Below are 26,616 nucleotides of genomic sequence, written 5' to 3' on the forward strand. Positions count from 1 at the left end.
TGCTTTAATCATAATTCAAACGCAAAGACTCGGCACAGATGAAATTTCCCAATGCACCTCAGTCCACCAGTATCAAGTCGAGGACGCATCACCTGGGACCCACTGCCTCCAAGCCTCCCCACTGATTCCCCCGGCTTCGCCCGGCAACAGGCGATGAAACTGACTCCAGTCATATATCAGCCCAGCTGGATGGGGTGTTTATTATTACAACACAGCAAGGGAGTGACAGAGGGAGAAAGCAACAGAGGGAAAGATGGCGGAGTGGTGGGAGCAATGGAGGGGGAGAGGAATTAAGGCTGGCAGGAGAGGAGGAGGAGGAGGGAGGGAGGATGAATAGAAGAAGGGAGTAGGGTGTTGTGTGGTGCCCAGGGAGAGGACTGTGCCATGGCTGCCAAGGTGTCGGTCTGTGTTTTTTCTGTAAGCATGCATGCATGTGTAAGTGTTTGTGTTGACAGTACCAACAAGGTGAGGGGCGGATAACAAGATGAAGCTAATGAAGAGAGAAAACTGGTAGGTTTGTAAAAAAGAGGGACTCAAACAGAGGTAAAAATATAAAGAGGTAAGCAGCCAGGGAAGGTGTAAGAACAAAAGACAGCATAGGGTGTTGCTGGTTTGGGCAGGAGCCCTCGCTGCCCCCTCTACCCTCAACACCCCCCCACCCTGCTGTCTCCCTCCACCTCTGCTCCCCCTCCATCCCTCCCGCTCGCCCTTGCAGTGTTGTTGATTAATGTGGGATGAGGCTGGCCCCGAAACAGAAGCTCTTTTCAGCGCTGTCACACTGGGGAGATGGAGAGGCAAACTGTGGCCAAGGTGGATTTAACCACAAACACACACACAAACACACAAACATGTACACACACTTTTGACCAAGCAGAGTGGATGAGCCCAGCACGCCATCAAAGGCCTGGTATCTGCCCGGTGAGGCTGCCAGCCTGCCTGCAGTACACTGTGCCTGTGTGTGTCTGATGATTTTGTAAAATGTGTGTGTTTGCCTGTTTGCACAGTTGTCACTGTTTGCATGGGGGCATACACAGTTCTGTTTTTCCCCTACACATGTGCCCAGGCATTTGTACGTGCATTTGCATGTTTGCGTGGAGTGATCAGAGGTGATTTGACAGTGCAAAATTTTAAATGCCATCAAATGATATCTCTTTCCTACAGCCTTTACATTTAATCTGAATTTAGTCATGGCATATTGATTCAATTATTTCCAGACTGAAATGGCTATTTAATTCAACTAAAATAATTACAGAGCATTCAGTGGACAAAATTTTTAAAGAGCAGAGCAGTTGCATGCACATTAAACAGACTCACTAAAATATGCAAGGGCTGATTGGGCTGAGCAAATCTGAAACATGGAAAAATGTTCAAGAACACTTGAACAAATCCGTTTTTAACACATTGTTTTGGACAGATGTGCTGCCTTTCACAATATGACTAAATTGTTTTCTTAACCGACATATATTCTGAGATTACATTAACATCGCCCATCATGTGCAGTGATTTATGCACAACATGCATTGATTTTTATGTTTGCACAGACAAGTGTGCATGTGTGTGTATGCATGCCCATTTCACCAAGCCTCACGGTGTTTTACAACACGTCCCTTTAACTCCACCAGACTAGCTGCAATATCAGTGCAGTAACAGCTAAAACACAAACCTTGAAACCATAACCGGAGGGGCTATAAAAGCTAACCACGCCTGATAAATGCAGAGACATAAATTCCACTTTCCCTGCAGGCGAAGTCAGTGAATTGAAGGATGTCCACTCTGTGTGCTTAGCATGCCGAACCACAAAGGCAATGGAGCGGCGGTGTCTTGTTTCTCTGGTAAACAGATCTAGTGAACCAAGACAGGAGAGTTTTCCCCACAGGCCACCTAGATAACATCTCCATGTGCTGTGACCATCACATCACATCCTCACAAACCAAACAATAACATCCTTCAGGACTGAGTTGTTCTGTTTGTCTTCCTGAACGCCTGCATGATGATGTTAATATCTGATTCCTGTGGATGGCAGCTCATAGCTACTCTACAATATCACTCCTCCAGATACTTGAATGAAATGACAATAATGCTGAAACCCAGTTTCCTGGGCATTTTCAGGCATACTATGTGCCTTAAAGTTTGCTATAGGGCTGTCCTGAATACCAGTTTTTGGGCATTGAAGCGTCAGTGAGGAAATATCTGCAATTAGCTGAAGCTTGGATAAGCGTCAGGGGGTAAATGAGAGGCAAGGAGATCAGTCAGTGCACCTAAAATAATAATGTGACATCTAGCCACTCTGTTAGCATGCAGGTCACATATTAGCCATAATAGCTACAAAAGGAATACTTTACAAGACAGCTGAGCTGTTACTTACAGTTTTCAGGGGATTTGCAAAGCTTGTTGTAGAATTGTAACATACAGTACCAGTTTTTCTTTGGCATATCTTGCACTGGACTTTTGGGATCATCTTCACAAATTTTGAAACTATTCCACTCACTTGACATTTTCAACATTTTCATCATCTGGTGTATCTGTAAGTTGGTCACATGCGGTCAAACTGTCTCAGTAGTGCTGGACTGCTAGTGACTGGCGTTAGATAGGAGAAAGGGGGAGTCACAAACTATCACTAAGTTTGTCCATGTCCTTTTCTGAGAATGACTAAAATATTTAATGTTGATGCATAATGAATAATGCTGGATAGCCTCTTTTTTAATTCATGGGCTATTTGACAATTTTTTGGGTAAGTCCAAAATACATTTTTAAAAAACAACGCATCTGAATACTGATTTTGACATCAATAATCAAAGTTTCGAAGCTCCAAAGCATTTGGGTCAGCCATAGTTTGCTACAAGTTTGACAATTACCAATTACACTAAGCTATTTCTTTCCAGTTTCATGTTTTGCTGTCAGGTCAGCCCAGCTGCTGTAGTCTTGTGAATGAAGATTTACTCAATGTACAGTAAAGGAAGCATTGTTCACTTTTCACTCTAAGGCATCAAAAACATAAGACTTATGTCACTCGGGAAGGAAAAAATGGGACATTTTCAGCAACAATTTGAACACAGTCTGTCTGTTTTTTAAGTCTGTCTGCTTGTACACCAAAAAATCAATTTCATTTGTTGGTTTTTCCGTTTTATTTGTCCATCTAATTCCCTGTGCAGGTCTTCCTTTTTCTCTCTATGTCTGTCTTTTCTTGACATCTCTATTTGCGCCCATCAAATCAATCTTGACGTCTACCTGCTCTCTTTCTCGACCCGAGGTCATTTAAACGCATCTTCACAAGGTGGTTTTGCTTTTCCTGAAGGAATCTTGAAACGATTCCAGACATGCCTGCGTGAATACGGCGAGGCTGGCATCTGTTTACAAGGGAAGGCTGAATCGGATTTCAGGAGTGCGCCTTCAGTGTGTGTGTGTGTGAGTAACTGTGTATGCAAGAAGGTATAGTTAGGTTTCTCTGCATCTTAATCGAGCGTGTCAAAGTACATCTGGAGATAAAGACATAGGAGGAGGGCCTGCTGAGTTGTGAAAGTCATCCGTCTATGTCCGCCGCTTCATAGCTCAGCCATCCTCCCCTAAACTCCTGTAAGGTTGGGGTTGCATGTAAAAAATATCCCTGAGTGTGTGTATGAGTGCATAAAGAGGAAAAAATAAAGAGACCATATGTGCACAGTATGTATGACGAACGCTGTCATTGCGGTCAAAAAAGGGCAAAGAGCACCAAAGAGCTGTTTTTCTGTGAGTGCGTGTGTGTGTGTGTGTGTGTGTGTGTGTGTGTGTCTACCTTGTAGGTTCGACAGGAGGGGTTGAAAGCATTTGTTCCACAGACAAACAGGGTGTCATCATTTTGCTGCAGGAGGACTTTGATGAAATTGTGACACTCATCCTTCGGGGGAGCGCGGGCCGGGAGAGGCAGAAAGAGAGAAAGAAGAAAGCAGGTTCATGGTGATATTAGTGTCTTTTATATTAGACACTTTCACACTGAAAGCCACATGTGGTTTTTAAAACAAGACGCTGTTTCTTTTCTTTCTTTTGAAGTACAGCATGCAGTGCTTTACAGACAAGTGAGAAGCATGTGTGCCAAATATCAAGCATATAATCATTTAATGAAGCAGCACATTAAGACATATTAATGCACCTTTGAAGAACAATAATTAAATTATTATTCATTTTTTCACATTTTTTTTGGAGCGCACATTAAATCAAGATAATTATATACTGCTTTTTGATATGAAGTTTCTCACTTATATAAACTGTGATAGCAGAATATTATATGACCTGCAGGGAGGGTGTTATTGCACCTGCAAGTTCTCTATGTCTGTTAATGTGCTTGTGCACGTGTGTGTATGTGAGGGAGAAAAAAACAACAGAGAGACTGTGAGAAATTACATCTGTTGCAGCTTGTCTGCGTCATACACTGTGTGATCCGCTAAGTGTTCTCGGAAGAATAGGGTGACATTTGTTCTATAAATGAAGCTAGGGTGAAAGCACAGAGGTTGCAGGGTTGTGCGTTTTAGTGTGTGTTTTCTCTACCTTATGTTTCCCTTTCATTCTGCAAGTGTCCACATCCGCCTGTCTGGACTTCCATGTCATTTTCTGGGGAAAAAAAAAGATGGAGGTAAAGGAGTGAGTGAGAGAAGGAGCAGGAGAGAGCCAGAGAGTAAACAAGAAGAAGAAAACAGAAGGCACTACAGAGCTCAATAATCGATCTATACTGTGATCAATAATCATCATCTGAGATTCTCCGCCATTGATTCCCCTAATGAGGCACCTGCTCCGAGGTGAACTTTATTCTAAGCACTGATTGGAGATCAGTTTACCTCCTTGAACTTCTAATTCTCTGCCAGGGAGGAGGAAATACGATACTGACCCCGGATCAGAACAGAGTCTGTACAAGGACAGATCCCACCTCAGAGCTGAGAGCTCATTTTGGTGGATTGATAGGCTGGCAATCTTTGTGCACACACACATACACACTCACACACACACACACACACACACCGCCTTGGCCTGTAGGTCAGCGCAAGCCAATACCTGCCAGTCAACTGCAAACACACAAACGTACACAGCCTCTTTCACTGTCACACACACTTATCAGTCAATGCAAAGTTATATCTGGTATCCAGCCACACACATAAACACACATTCAACACTTTTCACCACCACCCCCACCCCACCCTTGTGTGGCCTAAGGGTCAGCGCTGAGCCGCTGGTTCAGACCGCCACGTACCCGCCACTGTTGTACAACATGTTTGGAGCTCGGCCACTGATTAAAGACCCTCAGTCATCAATCAATCTGCGCGTCTCCCATCGGCCTTTCATCTGCAGCCTGCTCTCATTAAGACCCACTCAGCGGGCTTTGACATTGAAGTGGATGAGGTGGAGGGATGGCTGGTTGTTGTATACACGAGAATGGCCTTGTTTGAATTCTGTTTGAATGCATTATGTTAAGGGCAAATGATGCCAGCGAGGAGTGGCTGGGATGGAATGGAGAGTGGGTTATTACAGCCCAGGGCCTGTGTAAATATGAGGCGAATAATCTAAAAATACACAGTGGGATCTTCCTCCCTTCTGCATCCATCTTGTGTTTCTCGCCCTTCTGCAATTCATCTCATCTTACCCTCTTTTTCTGTCCTGTCTTCCCTCACTTCCTCTACTGTCCTCTCAGCTTCCGTTACACGGTCCTTCCACTGTTCCACTGATGAGCGTGGATGACGCAAGCGGTTTGCTAGCTGATTGATTGGATAATCTTCTTAACGGGGTCAGCACGGCGAGCATGGCAGGCTCACACCGGTGAGCGGGTGAGTAAGACTGCTGGCAGGCACACGCATACACCCACGTGCACTCACAAACACACTCAGAGCCGGGTTATTAGGGTTACGTTGTCAATCACAGCACGCTGAGAACAACACGTCCTCAAAGAGACAGACGTCTCACTCACCTTACTGAAAAAGATCTCGTCACTGTTGGCAGTGTCTGTGTCCACCGTGTATATGTGATCCCTGCGAGCGGGTGAGGGAGGGCGAGAGGGATGGGGAGAAAGGGGAGAGAGAGATGAGAAGATAAGAGTCAGACAGCAGCAGACTGTCAAAAATTCAACAAACAATAAACCCATTTCTTTTCTTCCCCCTGCAGGCAGCAAACAACGTCAGAAAATGGGGCTTTGTATAAACTTTGTTCAAACTTCAAAAAATGACAATAAACAAAAGGAGGCCAGAGCTATTTGCTCTGTCAGACAGAAACAGTCAACAAAGGTTTAGAGCGCTGTGGCGCAGGCCCGGGGACAAAAGCCTCTTTGTCCCAGAGAAAGGTCTTGAGGGGGGGTGAGGGAGGAGGGGAAGGTTGAGACGGGAGGTGCCAAGTCACTCAGAGCTGTTCAGGTCAATTAAGCCTAGTGTTTGAGCCACAGGAAATCTATACTAACACTCATTATAGCTCAGACAAGAAGACTTGTGTGTGTTGGCCTGGAAATATACAGACTTCCCCTGTATTACACAGTCCGGCCATATAGGCCCCAGCAGGGCATATGGAAGACATAAAATCCACAAGGGTTAACTACATCTCAGACAGACGGACCGGCTGGTGGACTATGCTACACCTACTTACCGTTGAGAATTAGGGTGCAGACAGGGAGAGGGAAGCTGCGGTTGTTGGGGGGGTGTGGGTGGGGAGAAGGTGTGAGCGGAAGAGACAGAAAGAAAAGGGGAGAGCCAAAGGTGACCGTGCCAAACGATGTAACTGCTTTAATTTGTTAGAGATTAGCTGTTGAACGTGTTTTTAATCAAAGTGTGTAACAGTGGCATCGTCAGACTCACAGCTTAATTACGTTCCAGCTCCCCAACCTGCGCTCAGCCAGTCAGCCTGCCTTGCTCTCTCATTAACTAAATCTAATAAAGTCTTTGGAGGAACAGGCATCTTGAAATGAATCCACTTATATCGCTTTCCTGGGGGCCACCGCCATCTCCTCGAGGATAAAACACAGTCTACTGTACATTATCAGCCACGACGCTTAAATTGAATAATTAATCTTTGAGAGCAGTTGAAATTAAGAAAACAGCGCTGCGTTTGTGGTGGGAGAGGGGACACATTTCCGGTGAGGCCACGGGCGAATTCTCTGCCTGTTAAAATTTTTTCTGTGTTTTCTGTCATTTCCTTCCAAGTCTACACTGGAATTCAAATCTGTCAAAGTTATTGCACATCACACAACTCTTCTTAAGTACACCGTGTTTTATTCAGTTAAGATTTTCAGCTATCTTGTCTCAATCAGGGTGGTGTGTCATATAACTTATAATGACTATATGTAGATACTAAGAATTAAGGCTGTCACGATACTGGAATTTCTAACCATGATAAAGTACCTTGAAAAATGTTGACATTGGTAACCATTTCCAATACCCCAGGGAAAAATTGAGATTAAGGTCTTCAAAAGAAAAATATAACGTGGCTTGTTTTTTTCTTGGTTAGTAGCAGAGAACAGCAGAATGACTGTAAATTTTAACAACAAGAGAGAGCCAGAAAACCATCTTGAGTAACCAGGTCATGATTTTTGGAAAGAGACATTGCTGTTTTTTGGCGCTTTGATCATAAGCTGAGTGCAATCCAGTTCCATTATATTAGAGAGAAGACAGACATCTGTGGTCGATATCTCCAACACTCTGCAACTCACACCAACACAATCAAGACTAATAAACAACACAAAGCATCTGTCCTTGTAATCTATTAAAGACTTAAAGTATTTCTAAACACAAAGCATCAAGTTTGTTCTCATTTTTAAAAACATTTTCATGTATTATTCAGCCATGAAGGGAGAAAAGGGAAAGTAGGAGGTCAACAGCAGGTCACTGTGATGCATGCCATGCCCTTCCTTGATTCAAGTTCACTTGCATGAGCAGATGCCAGATGCTGACTGTCACTGTGCAGTCTGCCGTGACTAAAAATCCAGAGTTTCAGGCTTAAACCTCAAACTGTGCTGCAAAATGTTTTTCATTAAGGCTCTCTGGTCGCACTGCCATTTCACTACTCTGGCTAATTGATCTGGATTGAATTTCCAGGGTTCCTGAACGGCCCTTCTGTGTTCCAGTGTTTCTTTCACCTTGCTGCCAGGGTAACAGGATACACATCATGTGGCTACAGTAAATCTGATTATTAAAATGGCAACTTTAATTTGTCAAAGATAAAAACAATCCACACCATCACGCTGGAGAGAGAGAGGACAGACAGAGATGAAGAAGCATTTAAATGGAAACAGAGAGATAAAAAGGTGATAACAGTGATGGATGATATCCGTATAGTGCTCAGCTCCTAAAGTTCCCCGACTTGTTAATTGAACTTCATTTATATCTTTATATTAAAATTCAAACTTTATATTAAAAAGACAAAACTAAATCAAAAGCTATTAAATCAGAGGATTACTTGGCGGATTTAGTGTAATCCCGTGGGTTATTTTACTGCCTGCAATTTTAAAACAGCTCATGAGTAATCTGTAATTGACTGCTCCATAATTTTCGACAGTAACCGTCCCAGCTATGCTCCCTGTCTTGTGCCTCTCTTGTCCTGGTGCTGACAGCGTCCTCGAGGGACCAAGGCCTTCCAGCCGCAGGGTTGTCGGTTCCAGCTGAGATTAGAGGGAGCCAAGCGATGAGGCGTCCCTCAAACATCCTGGCTTGAGATGGAGAAGGACAATGGAGCGGCTGTGTCTGTGTCAACACCAGCTCTCTAAACACACACATGTGCAAGAAGACCCCCATCCTTTTACCCCAACATGCTCGCACAAACACACATGCACCCTTTCCCCTCTTCAATGCTGTACCTGAACTCATATTACAACATATTCACTGCCCTCTGGTGTGTGAGTCACATCTATATAACTTCCTGGTGAGGACGGAGAGCAAAGGCAGGGTCTTAAAGGCACTACACTGGTGGTATTGTATGTTGTAGACCATTAACTACAAATGGAATATAGTTAACATTATTGCAGACCATTTTCCAAAGCAAACCTGAAGTCTTAAAATTGTCTTTCTACCTTCCAGGCAGCGTGTGGTTTCCTTTTATTTAATAACCTATGAAAATCAACTTGCGGAGAGTTGAGACCTACTTGAAATACATAATCCATCACAGCTGACACCTCACTGCCTTTATTTTCTGGGCGAAGTTATGAGGTATGATCTGACGTGCGACATCCTTTACCGAAAAGCTTCTCATTCACACACTGTTATTTTTTATTTTGGAGTTATTGGATAGTGAAACTATGCCTGCAACTAACATTTCTTTTCTTTACTTTTTTATTGCCCTTATCAATCAAATGATTCAGTAGCTACAGCAAAAAAACAACCTAAAGATATTCAATTTACAAATAAGGAGAGCAGAGCAGCAGATCCTCACAGTGGAGAAGCTGCAACAGGATAATATTTGGCATGTTTGCTTTAAAAATACCCGAAACGATCCATTAGTTAATAAAACAGTCGCATTCATTTTCTGCCAGTTACCTAATTTGGTTTATTTTACTTTAATTTATTTTAGTCATTTTCCAGCTCATAAAACTGTAATGCACACAAGAAAATAAATGAATAAATAACAGTAATTAGTCATTATTTCTGAAGCAGTGACAAACCAAAGCAGGTTTGTAGGCTAAAGCCTTTGCTCATTGCACCTACGTCTTTTACATTAATGGTTTTGTACAGTGCTCTTTAGATTTATGCAATGAAAATGAAATAAACAAGCAAAACAGAATACATGCATAGCGTATACCTGAAAGTCCAGGAAACACAAGGACATAACATACTGTAACATCCAGTAGATCATGTAAAAAGTGAGATTAGCGATTAGTTTCTTGCTCTAACTGCCCACTCTAACGTCTTGAAGGCCAGAGCACCAATGTGGAGCCTATATATAACTTACAAAGTGTGGTCCTACAAAGTATAACCCACTTTCAACTTAGTGGTTGGAAATATCAGCATTTCATGTTTTTGGCTTTTTCAAACATTTCCTTGTTTTGAGTCTTCAAATCTCATCCCACTGACCAAGCAGCCGAAAGCCGAGGTCAGATTTCAAGACAGATCTTACCCGCTGAGAATAGTTCAGACTAAACAACTGGTCTGAGGAAAAGCTGCCATCCTGTTAGGGAAAAACCGTGGCAAAGAGTAATGATACGACCTAATTCTATTAGGCAGCAGCCTGCTTCCAGAAGTTCGGTGTAAATAAGAAAATAGTGTTCTATTGTTTATTGTTTCCTGAAGTAGAATCAATTTACATTACAGATTTACACATTTACATTTCACTTGTAAAATGATTTATGAGGGTGTAAAATGTTGTATGAGTTCTTCTACTTAATTTGCGTGCGAGGGGAACTAACTCGAGGATGTTAGATCAGGTGAATTCTTTTTTAATAAAGTCGTGTAATAACTCATACAACAACTCAAGTGCAGAACAAGATGAGTTGGGAATCTTTTACAATGTTTTCTCTGCAGTGTGTAAATAAAAATACTTGTACATGCCAGTCCGTTTATTCTTTTCCTCTTCACCAACTCCCTCTAACTGCTGCCTCAGTTAGTCACAATCCCTCCGAATACCTGTGTATCCAACTCAATAGTTCACTCTCCTTTCAAACACACATAATACGCTGCTCTCCAAAGTCGGAGCAAGAATTGGTTTGCCGTACTGTACTGTAATGAAGCATCTTTCACCCACTGCAAAGCACACCTTGGTTATTCTGAAGGGTTACCTCATCTAAATTCACCTAAAATGCCCATGTGAGGCATACCCAAATTTACCTATTGACCAAAATTCACCTAAAATGCCTATCCAAGGCATATCCGAAGTACTTTGACAGCTGTTCTTGTTCCATTTTGGTACATGTACATGCATGGTCTCATTTGAAAGATAAACCTCTAAAGGTTTTACCCGACAGTCGGAATCACTATAAGTCCTTCTGTCATTGAGTTATATAAGTTTCAATACACTGAAATAAAGTATTTTTTATCTTTGCCTGACTATTGTCTTCAAAAAGATGCCGCAGATGACTAGGACTGGGAGGTATTAGCTGGAGAACACAATGGGACAATGGCACAAAGCCTCACTCAGTCCAAGTCAAAGTAGGTAACAATATTACAGAAAATAAACATTGTACACATGCCTTTCTAAGGCTTTGTCCAGGCGCTTTTCCAACAAAAAGAGGGTATAACAATGTACAGAATGGGTGAATGTGAGTGAAAAACAAGTCAACAAAGACAGAAATATCTTTTTAGACAACCTGAATTGATAAGACAACAGAGAAGCAATTTGCTTATCATTTATGTACATTTATAACAGTCTATGGTGGCTGTAGAGTTCAAAGCTCCTCTTGAGGTGAGAAGTGTTATTGACCCATAAGCAACTGTGCTCATCGCTGGCTATAGATTGGCTATGAGGCCTTACAAAGTAAGGTAGGGCCTTTGTTTCAACACAGGCCCTTGTTGGCTGTTGAGGCCATAGCAACAGTGATGAAAACTCCTTTTGGCTCAAGTGAGGTGTCAATCAAAAGGTCAGAGTTCAGCCACCATTTTGACAGTGAGGAGTCTGCATATTTACATGCAAACAGAAGAAATTATGGATAATATGTGGAGAATATGAACATTTGAATGGATGCAAAAGCAGTTTTTTTGATAACCATGAATGTAATAATGTTTTTGGACTAAATATTTCACTGGATTTAGATCATCTGGACCTTTGGGAGTGTATGAAGACTGCATGAGCAGCATTTTTGTTGGCATAATATCGATTCATGGATAACAGTAACGCTTCATAGGTGAATTATTAGTTTGTTTGTTTTAAACTGGACATCATCAGTTATATTGCCATTCACTTTGTCACCAGTGCCCCTTCAACACTCATCACTGCAACCTGTATTCTTCAGTTTACTGGCCATCACACCATACCAGGTGGCAGATCCACTGGTATCAGTTCATTCATAAAACTATTACTAGCAGAACCCCTTCATATCTACAATCACTACACAATATCTCGAACAATAGCCACAGTTTACACTCTAGCAAAGTCATTAGTATGGTCAGTGCTTAAGTCTGCATCTCCTTTGGCTGCCACTCATTCCAGATTGCTGTTCCTAGTGATGATGATGTATCCATGTTTTAATGTCTTGTATCAACTTGCCTCCTGTCAGTGCCTCTTTGCCAAGTTGTCATTGTAAATGAGAATTGGTTCTCGGCTGATTTATCTGATTATATAAAGGTAAAATAAATAGAAAAATACATTTATATAAATTTCATGGTGAATCTTGAACCATTCACATGCCATGTTTCAGATTGGGTCCGTCAAAATTATCAGGGAAATTATCTTCTATTTATTTGAACTACATCACAATTAATCTGTACCAGGAGTTTTTAAAGTCTGACACTATGCCCATGCCTGAGGGCTACAACGTCAGCCCCGTTTTTTAAGCCTTTATTTGTTTATATCTTGGCAAACTGACACCATATGCCAAATTAGCTGGTGGCAGTTTATAATGTACCCACGAATGTTCAAAAAACTATCACCGGATTACTTTGATGGAAGAAGACTAAAAGATATAAGATTCTCAGACAAGCTCTTGAGTTATAAGGAACGTCTTTTTATTACTTTTAAGCAGATTTATGGACGTTAATATGCAGAGGACATTGGATCTCTCTCTCTCTCCGCCCTCCCTACAACTCTCCAGCACTCCCCTGGGAAGCCTCACAGTTTGAAAACCTCTGATCTATGCCAACCACTGGACTGGACCCAAATCTAATTGGTTTAAATAAGTCTCAGACTCAAATTTACAGTCAGAGTTTGTGTGGTGTGACCAGGCCTTCACTTGGACACTGTTCATTTCATTTACTGAAATCCAACAAAAGATGTTTTGCTGCCCGTCATTATTCTGTTTCCCATCATCTCTCAACTGTAAACCATGAGGATGGCGCAGCGCTTTTACACAAAACATGAGGGTCTATTTTTTTGTGTGGCTGTGCTATGAAATTGGAAACACGGTGAGATGATGAGGAAAACGAAATAACAAAAGCTTTTTACAGCCAATAAGTGCAGAACATTGGTTGTCAATGTGAATCACTTGGCGTGGGTTCAGCATTTCCCGAAATTCTGCAGCAAAAATGTGTGAGTAGGGTGGAAGGTATGCAAATATCCTCTTAGACACAAATATGGCTGTAAAAGGATGGGTACAGATGGAGAGAAAGGGCTGAATGATCAAGGCAAGACAGTAGACCAACTGAGCGCGGGCAAGAGTGTGAGATTGAGTGACATAGAGGGTCTCCAGCGGACATGTAGCCATGCATAGCCATGAGAACACAGGGGCTTTGTGTGGAAGAATGTCGTTTTCATAACAGCGCATTTCTTCTGGGGTGACGACGGGCCAGCTTGGTCCATCTGCTGGGCCTTTGTCAAACTATCTCGCACCCTTTTAGCAGAAAAGAGAGGAACCCGATTAGCATGCACCCCGCACCTTTTGCCACCACCCCTCTTTCCACAAACTAAATGCCTGCACGTCCACCCTCCTCTCTACCTCCCACCCCTTTTCTCTCTCATCACCCTCTTCACCCATATTCCTCTCTCTTCATAACTGGATCATGGGTGGTAGAGGAGGGTCCATTGTACATTGTTTTGGCTTTCCCTGGTTCAAATCCTCTTCACAAAGTGGATGGGAGGGAACCGAGGAAGCCAGCAGGCACCTTTGGGCTGTGAAGGGAGTTGTTCAGGTCCTGAATGGGCTCAGGGCAACGAGAGGCCCTCGCTGATGTGGTGGCATGAAATACAACAAGCCAGGGTTCACTCACCCCCAAGCCGAGGCAGGTTGTTCTTTTCGAAGGTTGAAGTTCTCATTACGGTTTTTCACATGCGCTCCACATCTCCTTTTGTGTGTGTGTGTGTGTGCATATGAGTGTATGTGTGTTTTTGTGTGGCTGGGTCAGTTGGGTGAGGGGCACGTATTGAGCTTGCACACTTAGCACCGTTAGGCAGGCATGCATATTAACTGCATAAAAGACGTGGTTTATTTTACATTTATTGATTGAAATGTATCCATTAGTCTTAAAATATTTTTCACATCTCGAGTTTTTTCAATAGAGAGCCAAGTAAGTAAGGGAATTAGTTATTCATGCTCTCGAGGTAGAAATATGTGCTTTTAAAGACCCCTCTCGCTGAAATTTTTAACCTTGTTCACATCATCATGAGGTGTCTTTTATATGTAACAAGAAATATCATGAGTGAAATAATGTCATGACTGAGCATTTCCTTTTTTGGCCAGCAGCATACTAATGACAGTCTCCAGGACGTGGACTCAAACTACCTGGTTTGTTACGTCACAACTCTAATGCTGTGTTCACACTACGAGTGACAATGCAACAGTGGGACCAGCTACATTATCGTCTGGTCACCGGTGAGGTGCTGCTCAAGTGCTCGTCAATGTAGTTACATCGTCATAATCTTGTGTGTCTTCTACTTGCCACAAAGCAACGCTAAACATCACTAAAGGTTGTGGGCCTATTTGATAAAAATAAACAACAACTATGCTTTTGAGCAATGTCTGAGCCCCACTTTAACATCACATTTCACTGCCCCATTGCATCCCTGTGTGCAACGCAATGCACAAAAAGCTAGCATAGTGTCAGCTTACGAAGCTAAGTACTACACTTAGAAACAAAAGCATATGATTGGCTGACCCGTAACTGCATCTTTGGAGTGCTGAAAAAGTGCAGACCAGCTCAAGTTTGATTTGTAGTGTGCAGCGACAAGTGTCAGGCATCAGTTTGTAGCTTCATGTCCCCGGCTTCAAACAAAAATGACTTGTAGCCTGTTGCTGTGTCGCTCGCAGTGTGAACACAGCATAAGGAACCAATCCTGTAAGTCGGAGCTTTATACTGGCAAAATGAGGGGTATCAGAGGAGTCAGAGAAGTCAGGTGTAAACTATGTGTTATCATTTCACAAGTCAAGTTTCACTTAAACTTGTCAGAGCTGCAACAAGGTTTATCTAACATCAGCAACACATTGCAACACATTGTCAGAATGAAGGTTCACATTATCTATTACTGTTTACAGGCAGAGGTTTGGGTGTTAGATGAGCAGAGACGAGGGTCAGCAGGTAAACTTGAGCTGCAGGTGAGTGGCTTCATATTCATAGGTCTGCACATACTAAATAAGGCAAAGGTTTGACTATGACACATTTTAAAGGAGCTGCAAACAGCATCCAGAGCAATGATTTAGAGTCTGATTCAACTTGTCTGTACATGGTTCTCAACAGCGTGAACAGCTGTGTTAACCTGGAGGGAAACCGAAGGGTGGGTGCCATGCATTCACAAAAACACCTTGGATCAGGACACCATTAACAGCGGTAACTGCCGTATGAGCGCAGTGCAGAGCATTGGGGATTTGCTAACCAGTGGTATATACTTACAGGTGCCACTAGACTGTCTAACAGCAAACAGAGAAGTTCAGATTACAGCACACACAGTGTGAGTGTGACTTCATTTTCTGCTCAGGACGCCATTACTCCACTACATCTTTACATAGCAAATAGTGGTTTGCTGCTATATTCATGCTCTTAAGGACGTATACAGCTCCTTTAAGGCAGGAAGAGATGTTTTTCATTTTAAAAAACTCTAAATAGGGCCGATGTAATTTTTATGAACAAAGAAGAATTTTTTAGGGTTCAATCGATGCCTGGAGAGGGAGTTTAAATAACATAATTTTTGCTAATGAATTAATTATGTGCAACTAACTGAACATACCCTTGAGCAATATTCCTTACATTTTATTATATATTAAAGGGGTGTCATTGATTACACCACACTGTTTTTAATGCACAATACCCTCTGTATATGTGCACCTGATAGCAGCCAATCTAAGCCAGTAATGCTGAAACAAAATACACTGCAGCACCACAGCTGTATAAAAACAAGGAGGAAGTATTTGTATGGGAACCTCAGTATCAAAACACAACGTCTAAAATGCCACAAACACTCCAGCTGCTCCTCCCTAACTAACCTGAGCCACATCAACCTGTAACTTCAGCTCTTGCTGTTACAATAATTTGACACTAATTTGAGAGCATGAATATATGAAGTATATTTTTCCAGGATGGACTGCTAAAATTGTCAAAGCCTTCAGAGAAAGAAAGTGTTTTACATAAAATACGTTTTGAATGGAAACTTCTTCCAACTTTTAATACAGGTGATTACAACTACTGGAGCTGCGAGCTTTGTTTCACAGTGTGGACGTGGCTGGATGTTGCTGGTGCTGCGAGGAGAGGGAGAGGAGGCAACCGTGTAATCCCCGTCATTAGTGGGTTTTAACAGGATTTGGTGCAGCTACAATAATGGAGACTCTAGTGGCCTCCGCTGCGAGACCCAAAGAGACCCGACAGGGAAGAACTACGGCCACAGAGGCTCGACTGTTCCAGAGGACTCAACTGAGAGAAGGTAATCTGGATTTTTGAGTGTGCATGTGCCTTTGTGTGATGTTTGTGTCTCTGTGTGAGTGCTAACGGCAACCACAAATTTCGGTTCCTCTACTCTCACACTGATCTTTCTCCCTCTCTCTCTCTCTGTCTCTCTCTCTCTCTCCCACACACACACACACACACACACACACACGTATACACATTCTCTCTCTGGTTCCCATGCTTCCCAGCTTCATAGAGGGGTGTAAACAGAGTGTGGTTGGTGTTACCATGGTGAAAGCCGACTGAGGGCCGGGAATGGCGACTATGCCCTGCATGTGGAGAGACCTGGGGCATGCTCGCTAGGCAGGCTATACAGTAACACATTCACAGACACACATGCACAATTATGTAGGAGTGTCTGTCTCCTTCTCTGCTTGTTTCATTCTCCTCATTCTTCTCAAATCTGATCTCAAATGGAAAGTCTACTTTTATACTACCTGATTTTTCATTATTTCTATTCGTAACATTTGCTGAGATCTTGGAACGTGGTGACATTGGGTGAGAAGAAGTCAAACAAGACAAGAAAGACAAGCTGTCAGACATTGACATTTGGCTCTTTTAAAGATTAAGCCATTAAGCCTCCTCATTTATATATTTTGGAGTGCCTGGATTGCCTTTCTCTGTATTCCATTTTCCACGAGCACTCAACCTTATGTTTTTAATCTACTTTTGAATATACAGACCCACCAGTCATCTCTTTTTCCTCTGTCAGATAACTCAGCCCATTTCTGTGCGGGTGCCTCATTCCCTGATACATAAGTGCGTCTATGAGTGGTTGTCTGTTATAATTTCTTATTCAGCTGTTCTTTGTAACGTGTTATGAGGACTCTGATGAAGGCCACAAACCAAAATGCGTTGTTCTCACAATGGAGTTGTTGTTTATATAAGTGTAAGTGTGTATATAAGTATAACTGAAGTTTGATCTCTTCAGTTGATGGAATTCTTGCAACAAAGAAAGTCCACACTCTAAGAGACTAAAACCTAAAGTAGTTCTCACAAACACACACACACACACACACACACACACACACACACAGTCTGTTTGACTGTTACATAGCAAGTTCAATCAAACCCATTGATTGAAGCCACACACACAAACATGTTGGCATTGTACGATTCTGCATATCACTGACATGTTACATTTTCATATTATCATATAGTGGATATGTTGAAACTTAATGGTTCAACAAACACAAGTTAAGGTGTGGTTAGGTTTATGCACAAAAACACTTTGATATAGTTAGGAAAGGATCATATTTTTGCTAAAAAATACTCAGACTTGGGGGCACAATCCCTGCTGGAAGAGCAGCGATGTCTCTGTAAAATACAAACATTTTACGTGCCACTATCCCTGCTGGGAAAAAAAACCCCTACATTTGGTGCCTAAAAAGCTGCTGGAAAAGCAGCAATGTCTCGGTAAAAAACAGGCTTTTTGTGCCACTATCCCTGCTGGAGAAAGAGACATGGGTCGCTAAAAATAGCTACATTTGGTGCCTGAAAAGCTGCTGGAAACACAAAAGAAACTTGCAAACATCAACCAGTTTTATTGTTGGTTGGCGAAGGTATCATGCCATCCCCTCCGCCTTGCCAAAAAAAAGGCAGCTCTTATATTATGTCACTTTAGAAAAGTTGATATGATATGTATGAAATGTGCAAATGTAACATTTGTAATTTGTAGAAATTAACAATGCCATCATTTTCCTCTGATGTCTGGGCTGCACACACACATCGAAGAGGGACATGGCATGGCTTACCTTGGCTGTACACACACCTTCACACCCATATTCATTGCACACACTCTCTCTCTCACACACACACACACACACACACACACACACACACACACACACAGATATTTTCCAGAGATCAGAATGATAAATCTCCTGTTGCCCTGTGATGAATTCCCTCTGAATGCTGTACATAGTGTATCCTGACCATGAAATATGGACTGCTGGGATAGGAATGCTCCTGCGTCCATCTCTCACTGCATCAGAAACAGTTTATTGCTTTTATGGGACATGACTCTGCTGCTAAACACCTAAAGCACGCATGACGGCAGACACACATAAAGCACTGAGCTAGTACATGAAAAAGTTTTTATGTTTGTTACACGTACTTTAATACACATCATGTCTCAGTTTATAATGAATAATGTACAGCTGATTGCTACCATAAAAATGTATGAAACAGCAGCTGCACAGAAGCTGACTTGGTAACAAGGTTGAATCTAATGTTCATCAGCATCTTCACAAACAAACAGCTCTTGCTATGATTCATAACTATTTTCTCTGTGAGCGGCTGCATCTGTGATATAAAGAGAAACTTGTTATGAATCGCTCTTTTTATAAGAGCAGATATTTCATGAAGAGCGAGAGAAAGCAGCACCAGACCGAGCAGTCCAATGCCTGTCTTGTTAAAACTGAACAAACAAAAGGCTTTTTGATTGCCTGCATATGAAAAGACAGCTGTCTGAGTTCTTATCAGGCCGCACTGTCCCTCCAGATAATACACCTGATGGAAACTGAGTCAAGGAATGAGAATCAGAATATTAAGGGTCTAAACTAGTCATGTACTGAATTCATAATCAACGTTCAATATATATGAATCTAAGAAGGCTAATGATATTTTGCACTTATTGGAAAAGCCGCGACCTCATCAGCGGAGGCCATTTTCCTCCATAACTGCCCACATATAATGGTTGAACACAAGACTGCAAAAAGAGTGCCTGATTCCAACAAATCAATACATTTCATTCAAGGCTCAAACCCGTGGATGAATTATCAATCACTGCATCTGTTGCTGAGTTCCTTCGTTGCCAAAGACTTGCCTCTTTCCCTCTATGGATTAAGCCACTTTTGTCTATTTACAATTTCATCAGTTGCTATGTTTGTATGCATCTCACAGCTTAAAAATCTTGTGATTTTATTGCCAGCGCCAAAACAGGAGCCAAAGGGATTTAATACACTGAGCAGCCATTCAAAAAACAGCCTGAAACAGTGTTGAGCTTTGGACTGTGTTCACAGTGGCCATCTGCAAGCTGCTGCGCACCAAGAACTGAGCCTCGCTGGTCTAGAGGCATGATGGCAAAGCTGTGTGATGCTGGCCCCAGAATAAACAAGTCATTTGACTGGACAACCATCATAAAAGCAACTACTGATGTTGCCTAGTTTTTTTTCCTGCAGCATTGTTCCTTGTTTCGTAGCTCTGGACTTGCTGGGTTGACTGCTGGCTCGCTTTCACATTGATTTCTGAAGTGGTGATTGTCTCCGCTGTTTGCCTTAAACTGCTTGTCATTCAACTTTTACATGTCTTCATCGATATCCTGTTAGCAACGATGGATCTTTGTGCACTGGCCGTCATTTGTGGGTCCATGTTATTGACTCCAACATTCTTCTCTGTGTCAGGATCAATGGCGGTCGTCCGGCTCGGTCTAATCCGAGGCAGCCATTCCAGTTATTCAGGGGTCACATACCTCAGGCCATGTGTCAGAATTCCGGTCTGCTTTAAGCAAGTATGCAAGTGTGGCACCAACGCACCAGGTGACCTCGCACATGCACGCACAAACACAACCCATTGCAGGCACGATCACAGGCTGCCATACCCAACGGCAACAGGCACACCGACACATGTTTGCCATCGCAAAAGTACCTCCATATGCACATGTACAGCCACATATCACACTCAAGAAATCACTTTCAAATCCATGCGACAACTGGTTGGCATTTTCTGGCCAACACACACCCTCTCTGTCTTTCACACACACTCTCACGAACACACCCCTCCAATAAACCCTCTGTCTCATTTCCCTCCTCTACCCCTCAGGCCCCCGACACCCCATGGAGCAGGTGGGCGACAGGCAGACCAGAGTCTCCGGCACCCCACCACACACACATACACACATACACACACACAAACAGGCTCTCTCATTCGCTCTGTTTCCTTTTCCTCTCTCCACACACCTCCTCTTAATGACCACAGATATGTTAAAAAGCTCCCCCACTTAAAGCAGCAGCCTCCCTCGGCCACTTAATTTGACATGCTTGGGAGGAAAACAAAGAAAGACCCCTATTGTGGCTTTTAACAGTATCCAATCAACCCTGCCACTCAATTAGCCATGGACGGCGCAGAACAAACGGAAAAGGATCCATTTTATTAAGGCTGTTTAAATGCTGCTGTAACATTGCACTGTACAGTCTCTGAAGGTAAACCTGCCTGTTTGTGCTGCGGACCTGACTCTTTTTACAGTTCCCTCACTTTGCCGTGAGGTGAAGTAACATGAACATTTCTAAAATAATGATGACAAGAGAGAAGACAAAATCAATATCGGTTTTCGCCATGTCTCCAGATGGTGTAATTGAGCTATATTATCTCTGAAAGATGAGTCACTGAAAATTAAAGGCACGCAGGTGAAAAACACATTGATGGATAGACATGAAGCAATAAAGGCAGGTGACAGACGAGAGGGGAAAAAAACACAGCCAGACAGAGAATCAAAGAGTTTTTTAGAATCGATTCACGAGGGCAACTAGGCTGCCAACAAATAGAGTCAAAACTTCTGTATTAGTGCGGTATTACTGTTTATTGACAGCACACAATGTGCATCAAGGCTGTCTGGATGGTGCATTTAAAACCCAATATGTGGATTATGTCAAGTAGTCTTCTCTTTGAGATTAGTATTTAAGTCATCTGTATAATTGCATTTGTGGGGGTGTGTTTGTGACTGTACGTCTGCCTGGGTGTTAAATGAAAACAGGCCACTAGTCTTCAGAGACATCATGCAAGGTTAAGGGGGTTTTAGTAGACGGCGAACCCAAAATAGAAAACAACAAAGAGGTAATGAGAGAAAAAGTCCAGACTTAAAGTCTCAGCAATTTGCTCCGAATTAGTTCCCCCTGATCCCAAAAACTTTAAAAGAAAACAGCACAGCAGGGCTCCAAAGTTCAGCTCGATAGCAAAACTGCTGTGGAACACTCAGCCCTCAGCTATTATCAAGTTAAAAGGGGTTCACAATCCTCAACTGGCAATAATTGATGACAATCAGTCATAGCTGAAACTTCAATCAGCTACTGAAAAATGAGATGGGACCATGGATTCAATTGTTCTGGTGGAACGTCACTTGTGCGATTTAATTAATCCTAATCTACAGTGGCCAGCACTTTTATTCCACAAAAACAGACAGATGTAAATTCAAGAAGACGCTCCAAATAACCACAAGTTTTACTCCTGTCAGCCTCTGTCTGAAACTTTTGTTCCGCAGGTGCATGACTCTACCAAACAGTCAAGTTGCAGTTTACATCCATGCCTGTCCTGACTCATGTACAAATACACCTTCAAATACATATGTTGCTTCAAAGAAGTTACAGATTCTAAAACACTGAGGTTTCACACATCTTCCCTGCAGCAGCACAGATCTATACAATCACCAGTTTCAAGATGGACACCCAAGATTAGTGTCACCAATTCAGTATCTGACCAAATGTCTCCCCTTCTGTTCCTGAGTTATGACGCTGAATAATGGCCAAGAAAGTGTTTTTGCAGAACATTATGATGTCACAGTGAAGCTGACCTTTGACCTTTTGGATACGAAAATGTCATCACTGCATTATTATATCCAATTAGACATTTGTGTGAAATGTTGTCATAATTAGAGCGTGAATTCTTGAGTTATGGCCAGAAACGTGACTTGTGAGATTTCACTGACGTTGACCTTTAACCACCAAATTCTAATCAGTTCATCCATAAGTCCAAGTCCAAGAAATTCTCTCATGGCATTCTTGGAGATATGGAGATATTGTGCACACAAGAATGGGACAGACCCAAACACATAATGCCTCCGGCCATTGCTGTTGCAGGCACAGAGGCATAAAAATCTGAACACACAGCTATTATCACCCACCTGGCGGCGATGTATAACGTCCTGTTCATGATCATGATGAGCTGGATGTCCAGTTTGTGCCGCTGCGTGTTGTTCCTGCCAGGTTTGTGGCCTACAAACGCCGGGTACTGCTTTGTGTCTGTAAGGAGAGGACAAAAATGAATCCCTGCATGTGTTACATTTATAACTGCAGTAATTGTAGTAATACGAACATTCTGAGTTTGGGTTTTAGGTCAAATGTCAAACCATGTGTCTCAGCTGGATGAGAAAAACGCCACCACAGTTGCTGGCTGAACTCCTCCCGTGACCATAAATTGTAGGCTAAAACTGTGCTGCACTATGCCATGCAATCGTTCTATTGTTAGTGGCTTTGGATGAAAGCATTTGGTTTGAACAAATGCTCTGATAGAGGAGCAGGTCTATGTGAGGCTGGTTGGTTGGCTGGCTACTCTCTCAGTTCTCCTGGCTAGCAGTGTTAGGTACAGCGTCAGGCCCAGAGAGAGTCGGATGGGGCAGGACAGATGGAGAAACACACAGAGAAACAGAGGAAACAATGACCGTATCTTTGTAGCCTGCAACAGCGTTTACACTATCACACACAGCATTAGGAGCCCAACAGAAAAATAGCGGATTATCCTTTGATGTGGGGTGGGCTCCGTTTCAAATGCTGCTTTAAGTCCTTCATTTTAGTGTGTGTAGAGGGCCTATCCTTGGGCGCCAAATTACACTCCATGCCACCAAAATCCATTCAGTGTAGGGAGAGGTGGGGGTTGCAGAGGAAGCAAGGGTTGAGAGGGATGTGGAGGAGCAAAAGGATGGAACAAGAGAGAGAGATACCGAGGAGGGGGATTTGCGAAGTGGAAGACAAAGAGGAGAGGGAAAAGAGTGCAGGGAGAGAGCAAGGGAGGACTTGTAATGAGTGGAACGACAGTGTGCAAGAAAGAATGAAAGAAAGAAAAAGAATGAAAGAACGAAAGAGAACGAAAGAAAGAGTGAAAGAAAAATATACTTACAGTTGCCGTGTGAAATGCTAATAGGCTCGCTGTCTTCGGGGAAGCCCGCCCCGGCTATTTGCAGTAGCGTGAAGTAGAGTAACAAGGCCTCTGACCTCATGGTCGCACCAACACTGCTGCTGCTGCTGCTGCTGCTGCTGGTCCTCTACTACAGATTTACCTCAGCCTGTACAAAGGGACACAGAAGTGGCAGGCAAGGAGAAGATGGAGAGGGGTGAAGGGAAAGAGATGGGGGGGGAAAGGAGACAAGGAAAAAGAGTAAAGTTTGTCAAACAAATCTGTTTTCACCTGACTGCCTCCTCAATTACTTTCCCTCCGCGGTTTCTGCATTCTTTGTGTGAAACAAAGAAACACAGAAGCCTGGAGGAGGGGGAGAAAGCGAAGAGAGGCGGAAAAAGAAAGGAGTTAGTCAAACAAACTCAAGTCCACCTGAATTAGCTGTTTGTGCATTTTGCACAGCCCGTTGCAATCTGTCAGAGATATATTTATATATGCATTTTCGATGACTCAAGGGGAGCTGCGTTGCAAGCGAAACAGAATTAATTGGATTATGCTGGTAATATGCGTCATAGATCGATGTCAGGCAGAGAAGATCTCTGTGCCTCTCTCTTCTGCTCTCTCTCTGTATGTGACAGGGTCTTAGTGAAGTGGGAGAGCTCTTGTTGAGATTAGCCTGCTGTAAAGTATCAGCAGTACCTGGAGATGGGGCGGGATGGAATGGCAAGTACCTAATTTCCCACTTGTCAGTCTCCTACAAGGGTAGCAATCCCACATCCTAACTCCTACAGGCAGATGACTACCGCAGGCTGATATGGTGCATCAGTTTGGCTATTAAACTCTCCAATTTACTACAGCACTGGTTTAAGAACCACCCGGAGGCTTGTGTTTCCCTTTCTTTCCTCTTCATCTCATTTCTTATTGCATTTGGATTCTACCTTAAAGGTTCAATGTGTAGCATTCAGGGGGATATATTGGCAGAAATGAAATCTAATATACTAAGTTTATTCTCTTTAGCGTATAATCACCTGAGAACAAGAGCCATTGTGTTTTCGTCACCTCGGACTGAGCCTTTTATATGAAGTGAGGATCAGCCACAGAGATCGTCATGTTGCACTGCCATGTTTCTACAGTAGCCCAGTAGTAGCATTTTTGCATCAGTCACCGTAGTTAGCAGCCCCTCAGCAATTTAAGTATTGGAAAAACACTGATTTTTTTAAACATGAAACTGCTTTATTGAGTGTTTTTACCACTTTTAATCACTGGTTTTGTTTGTTTTGGAGCGGAAGAGACCTCTGTGGATAATTCAGCCCCTTAAAAACCTCCTGAACAGAGAACATTGAAAATCATAACCATGAGAAGTGTGAGCTGGCTGCAATCTGTAATCTTCACTGCTAGCTGCTAGATTCCCCTGAATCCAACACACTGTTCCGTTAAAGGTCCAGTGTGTTGGATTTAGGGGCATCTATCGGCAGATATGGTATATAATATTTCTAATTACTGTGTTTGCGTTGCCATAGAATGAACCGTTTGTATCTACATACAGAGTATGTACTCATCCATGGAGTCTGCCGTGTTTCTACAGTTGCCCTGAATGGACAAATCAAACACTGCCTTTAGATAGGGCCATTCTCGTTTTCCCCTTTCCATTTTGGCCACCGTAGTTCTCCTACACACTTGGCACATGGATGAAGTGTCAGTGCTGCAAACTCATCCTGAGATGCCACTAAATCCTGCACGCTAGACCTTTAAATGCCAACTGTTGACTCTCTGTGCCCACCTGATAACCTTGAAGACTGCCTGTTTCCTGGAAAAGAAACACCTGGGTGTTTTTTCTTGATCATTTACCTTTTAATCTTATTAAACACAATTTCCTCAACAAGTTAATTTTCTAATGTAATCTATACGAGCCACGTGACGTGAATTTTATAACAGATGTCCTAAATTGTGTTGATCTCATGTCTTCATTGCGCAAACCATGGCAACTGAGCCTTTTTCTACTGCAGTTTGTGGCAACAAATTACACCCATAAATCATCCTAGACAATTATTGCGTCTGTAATCTAATCAAGAATAAAGCATTTAATTTGCATAAAGCACGCTCTTCTTTTTTTCCTCGGCTAAAGCTGCAGGGGTGAGATGTTGCCGGGTAGATAGAGTAAGGGATGCTTCAGGGATGAAGAATTGAATAAAATAGTCGATTTCATTTGCTTCAGTCTGATAAAAGTTGTTTATCCCACGCTGTATTTTCATTCGCTATTGTATGTCCAAGGGGGGGGGAACAAACTGGGGGGAGGAAGAGAGGGAGAGAGAGAGGGGAGGGAATTACTTTCTCTTTTCTTTGTCATGTCTCTCTCCCTCTCTCCCTCTCCCTCTCTCCATGCTCCTGTGAATCTCATTCAGGAGAGGAATGAAAACACTATTCACTGGGAGAATCACTTTAACACTGAGGAGAATACCAATACTAAAGCCTGGATACGACCTTGATCTCACAAGCCGCTCCGCTCTCCTTCCTCCTTTCTCACTGCTTGGCCTACTCCTCTTATCCTTACACTGTTTTATTTTTTTTGCACCGCACTCTATATTTTATGAAGAGAAAAATACTAAAATGGATTTTCCCTCACCCTCACCTTTATCATACGGCGAAGGTTGACCGTGCTTCTCTTGCGCTGTGTTCCAACTTTCTACAAATTGTAAATAAAAATGGGCTTTCTCTTTCCTCTATAGAGTACAGTAAACGCTTGTGGAGGTTGTGTTTGCCTTCTGAACCTTGACCCAAAGTCCTCTGGTAATTGACTGATTGATGAGCAGGAAGTGGCATGAGGCAGAGAGGCTCACCCTGAGGGAGCAGCGAATGACAAATGGGGGTTGCACTGAGCAAGAAAACAAGATGTGATCCGGCCTTGTACTAGTCTAATAAAAGGAATTATTCTGTAATTATATTTCTAGATATGACTTGATTATGTCTGAATCAAATGTGACACTATAATAGCTGCTTCTACTGCAGCATGTGGATGTAGATGCTTTAGTGTCATTAAATGAATCTCATGGGATTGATCGTACTCCAGACATTTATCTTGCACGTGCTGAAAATCGTCTGCCGCTGAAGGCGAGGTACATCCTCCATCTATATCAATGTGGTGTAATAGGATGCTAAAAACTGTTAGCCAATCCATCTCACACTGCCTCCTGTGATACACAAAATAAATTGAGCACAAAACGACTTAAGTGAAACTCCTAAGCCTTCCAGTGGCCCTTTCATTACCAGCTGCCACACATGG

At 42.7% G+C, this 26,616-nt stretch overlaps 1 protein-coding gene across 3 annotated transcripts in view; it reads right to left on the reverse strand.

The window, feature by feature from the left end:
- sema6a (sema domain, transmembrane domain (TM), and cytoplasmic domain, (semaphorin) 6A) overlaps window positions 1–26,616 on the reverse strand; it is a 134,192-nt gene that overhangs the window by 52,198 nt on the left and 55,378 nt on the right. For all 3 annotated transcript variants that reach the window (XM_033619232.2, XM_033619231.2, XM_033619230.2), the window contains exons 2-6: window positions 23,340–23,505; window positions 22,348–22,465; window positions 5,930–5,990; window positions 4,522–4,584; window positions 3,773–3,874 (exon numbers count right to left, since the gene is read on the reverse strand). In XM_033619232.2, the coding sequence (XP_033475123.1) occupies window positions 3,773–3,874; window positions 4,522–4,584; window positions 5,930–5,990; window positions 22,348–22,465; window positions 23,340–23,439 (444 nt within the window). In that variant the 5' untranslated portion in view covers window positions 23,440–23,505. The remainder of the gene's footprint in view (window positions 1–3,772; window positions 3,875–4,521; window positions 4,585–5,929; window positions 5,991–22,347; window positions 22,466–23,339; window positions 23,506–26,616) is intronic.

The sequence above is a fragment of the Epinephelus lanceolatus genome, chromosome 9 (assembly GCF_041903045.1).
Source record: "Epinephelus lanceolatus isolate andai-2023 chromosome 9, ASM4190304v1, whole genome shotgun sequence".
In the NCBI taxonomy this organism is placed as follows: Eukaryota; Metazoa; Chordata; class Actinopteri; order Perciformes; family Serranidae; genus Epinephelus; species Epinephelus lanceolatus.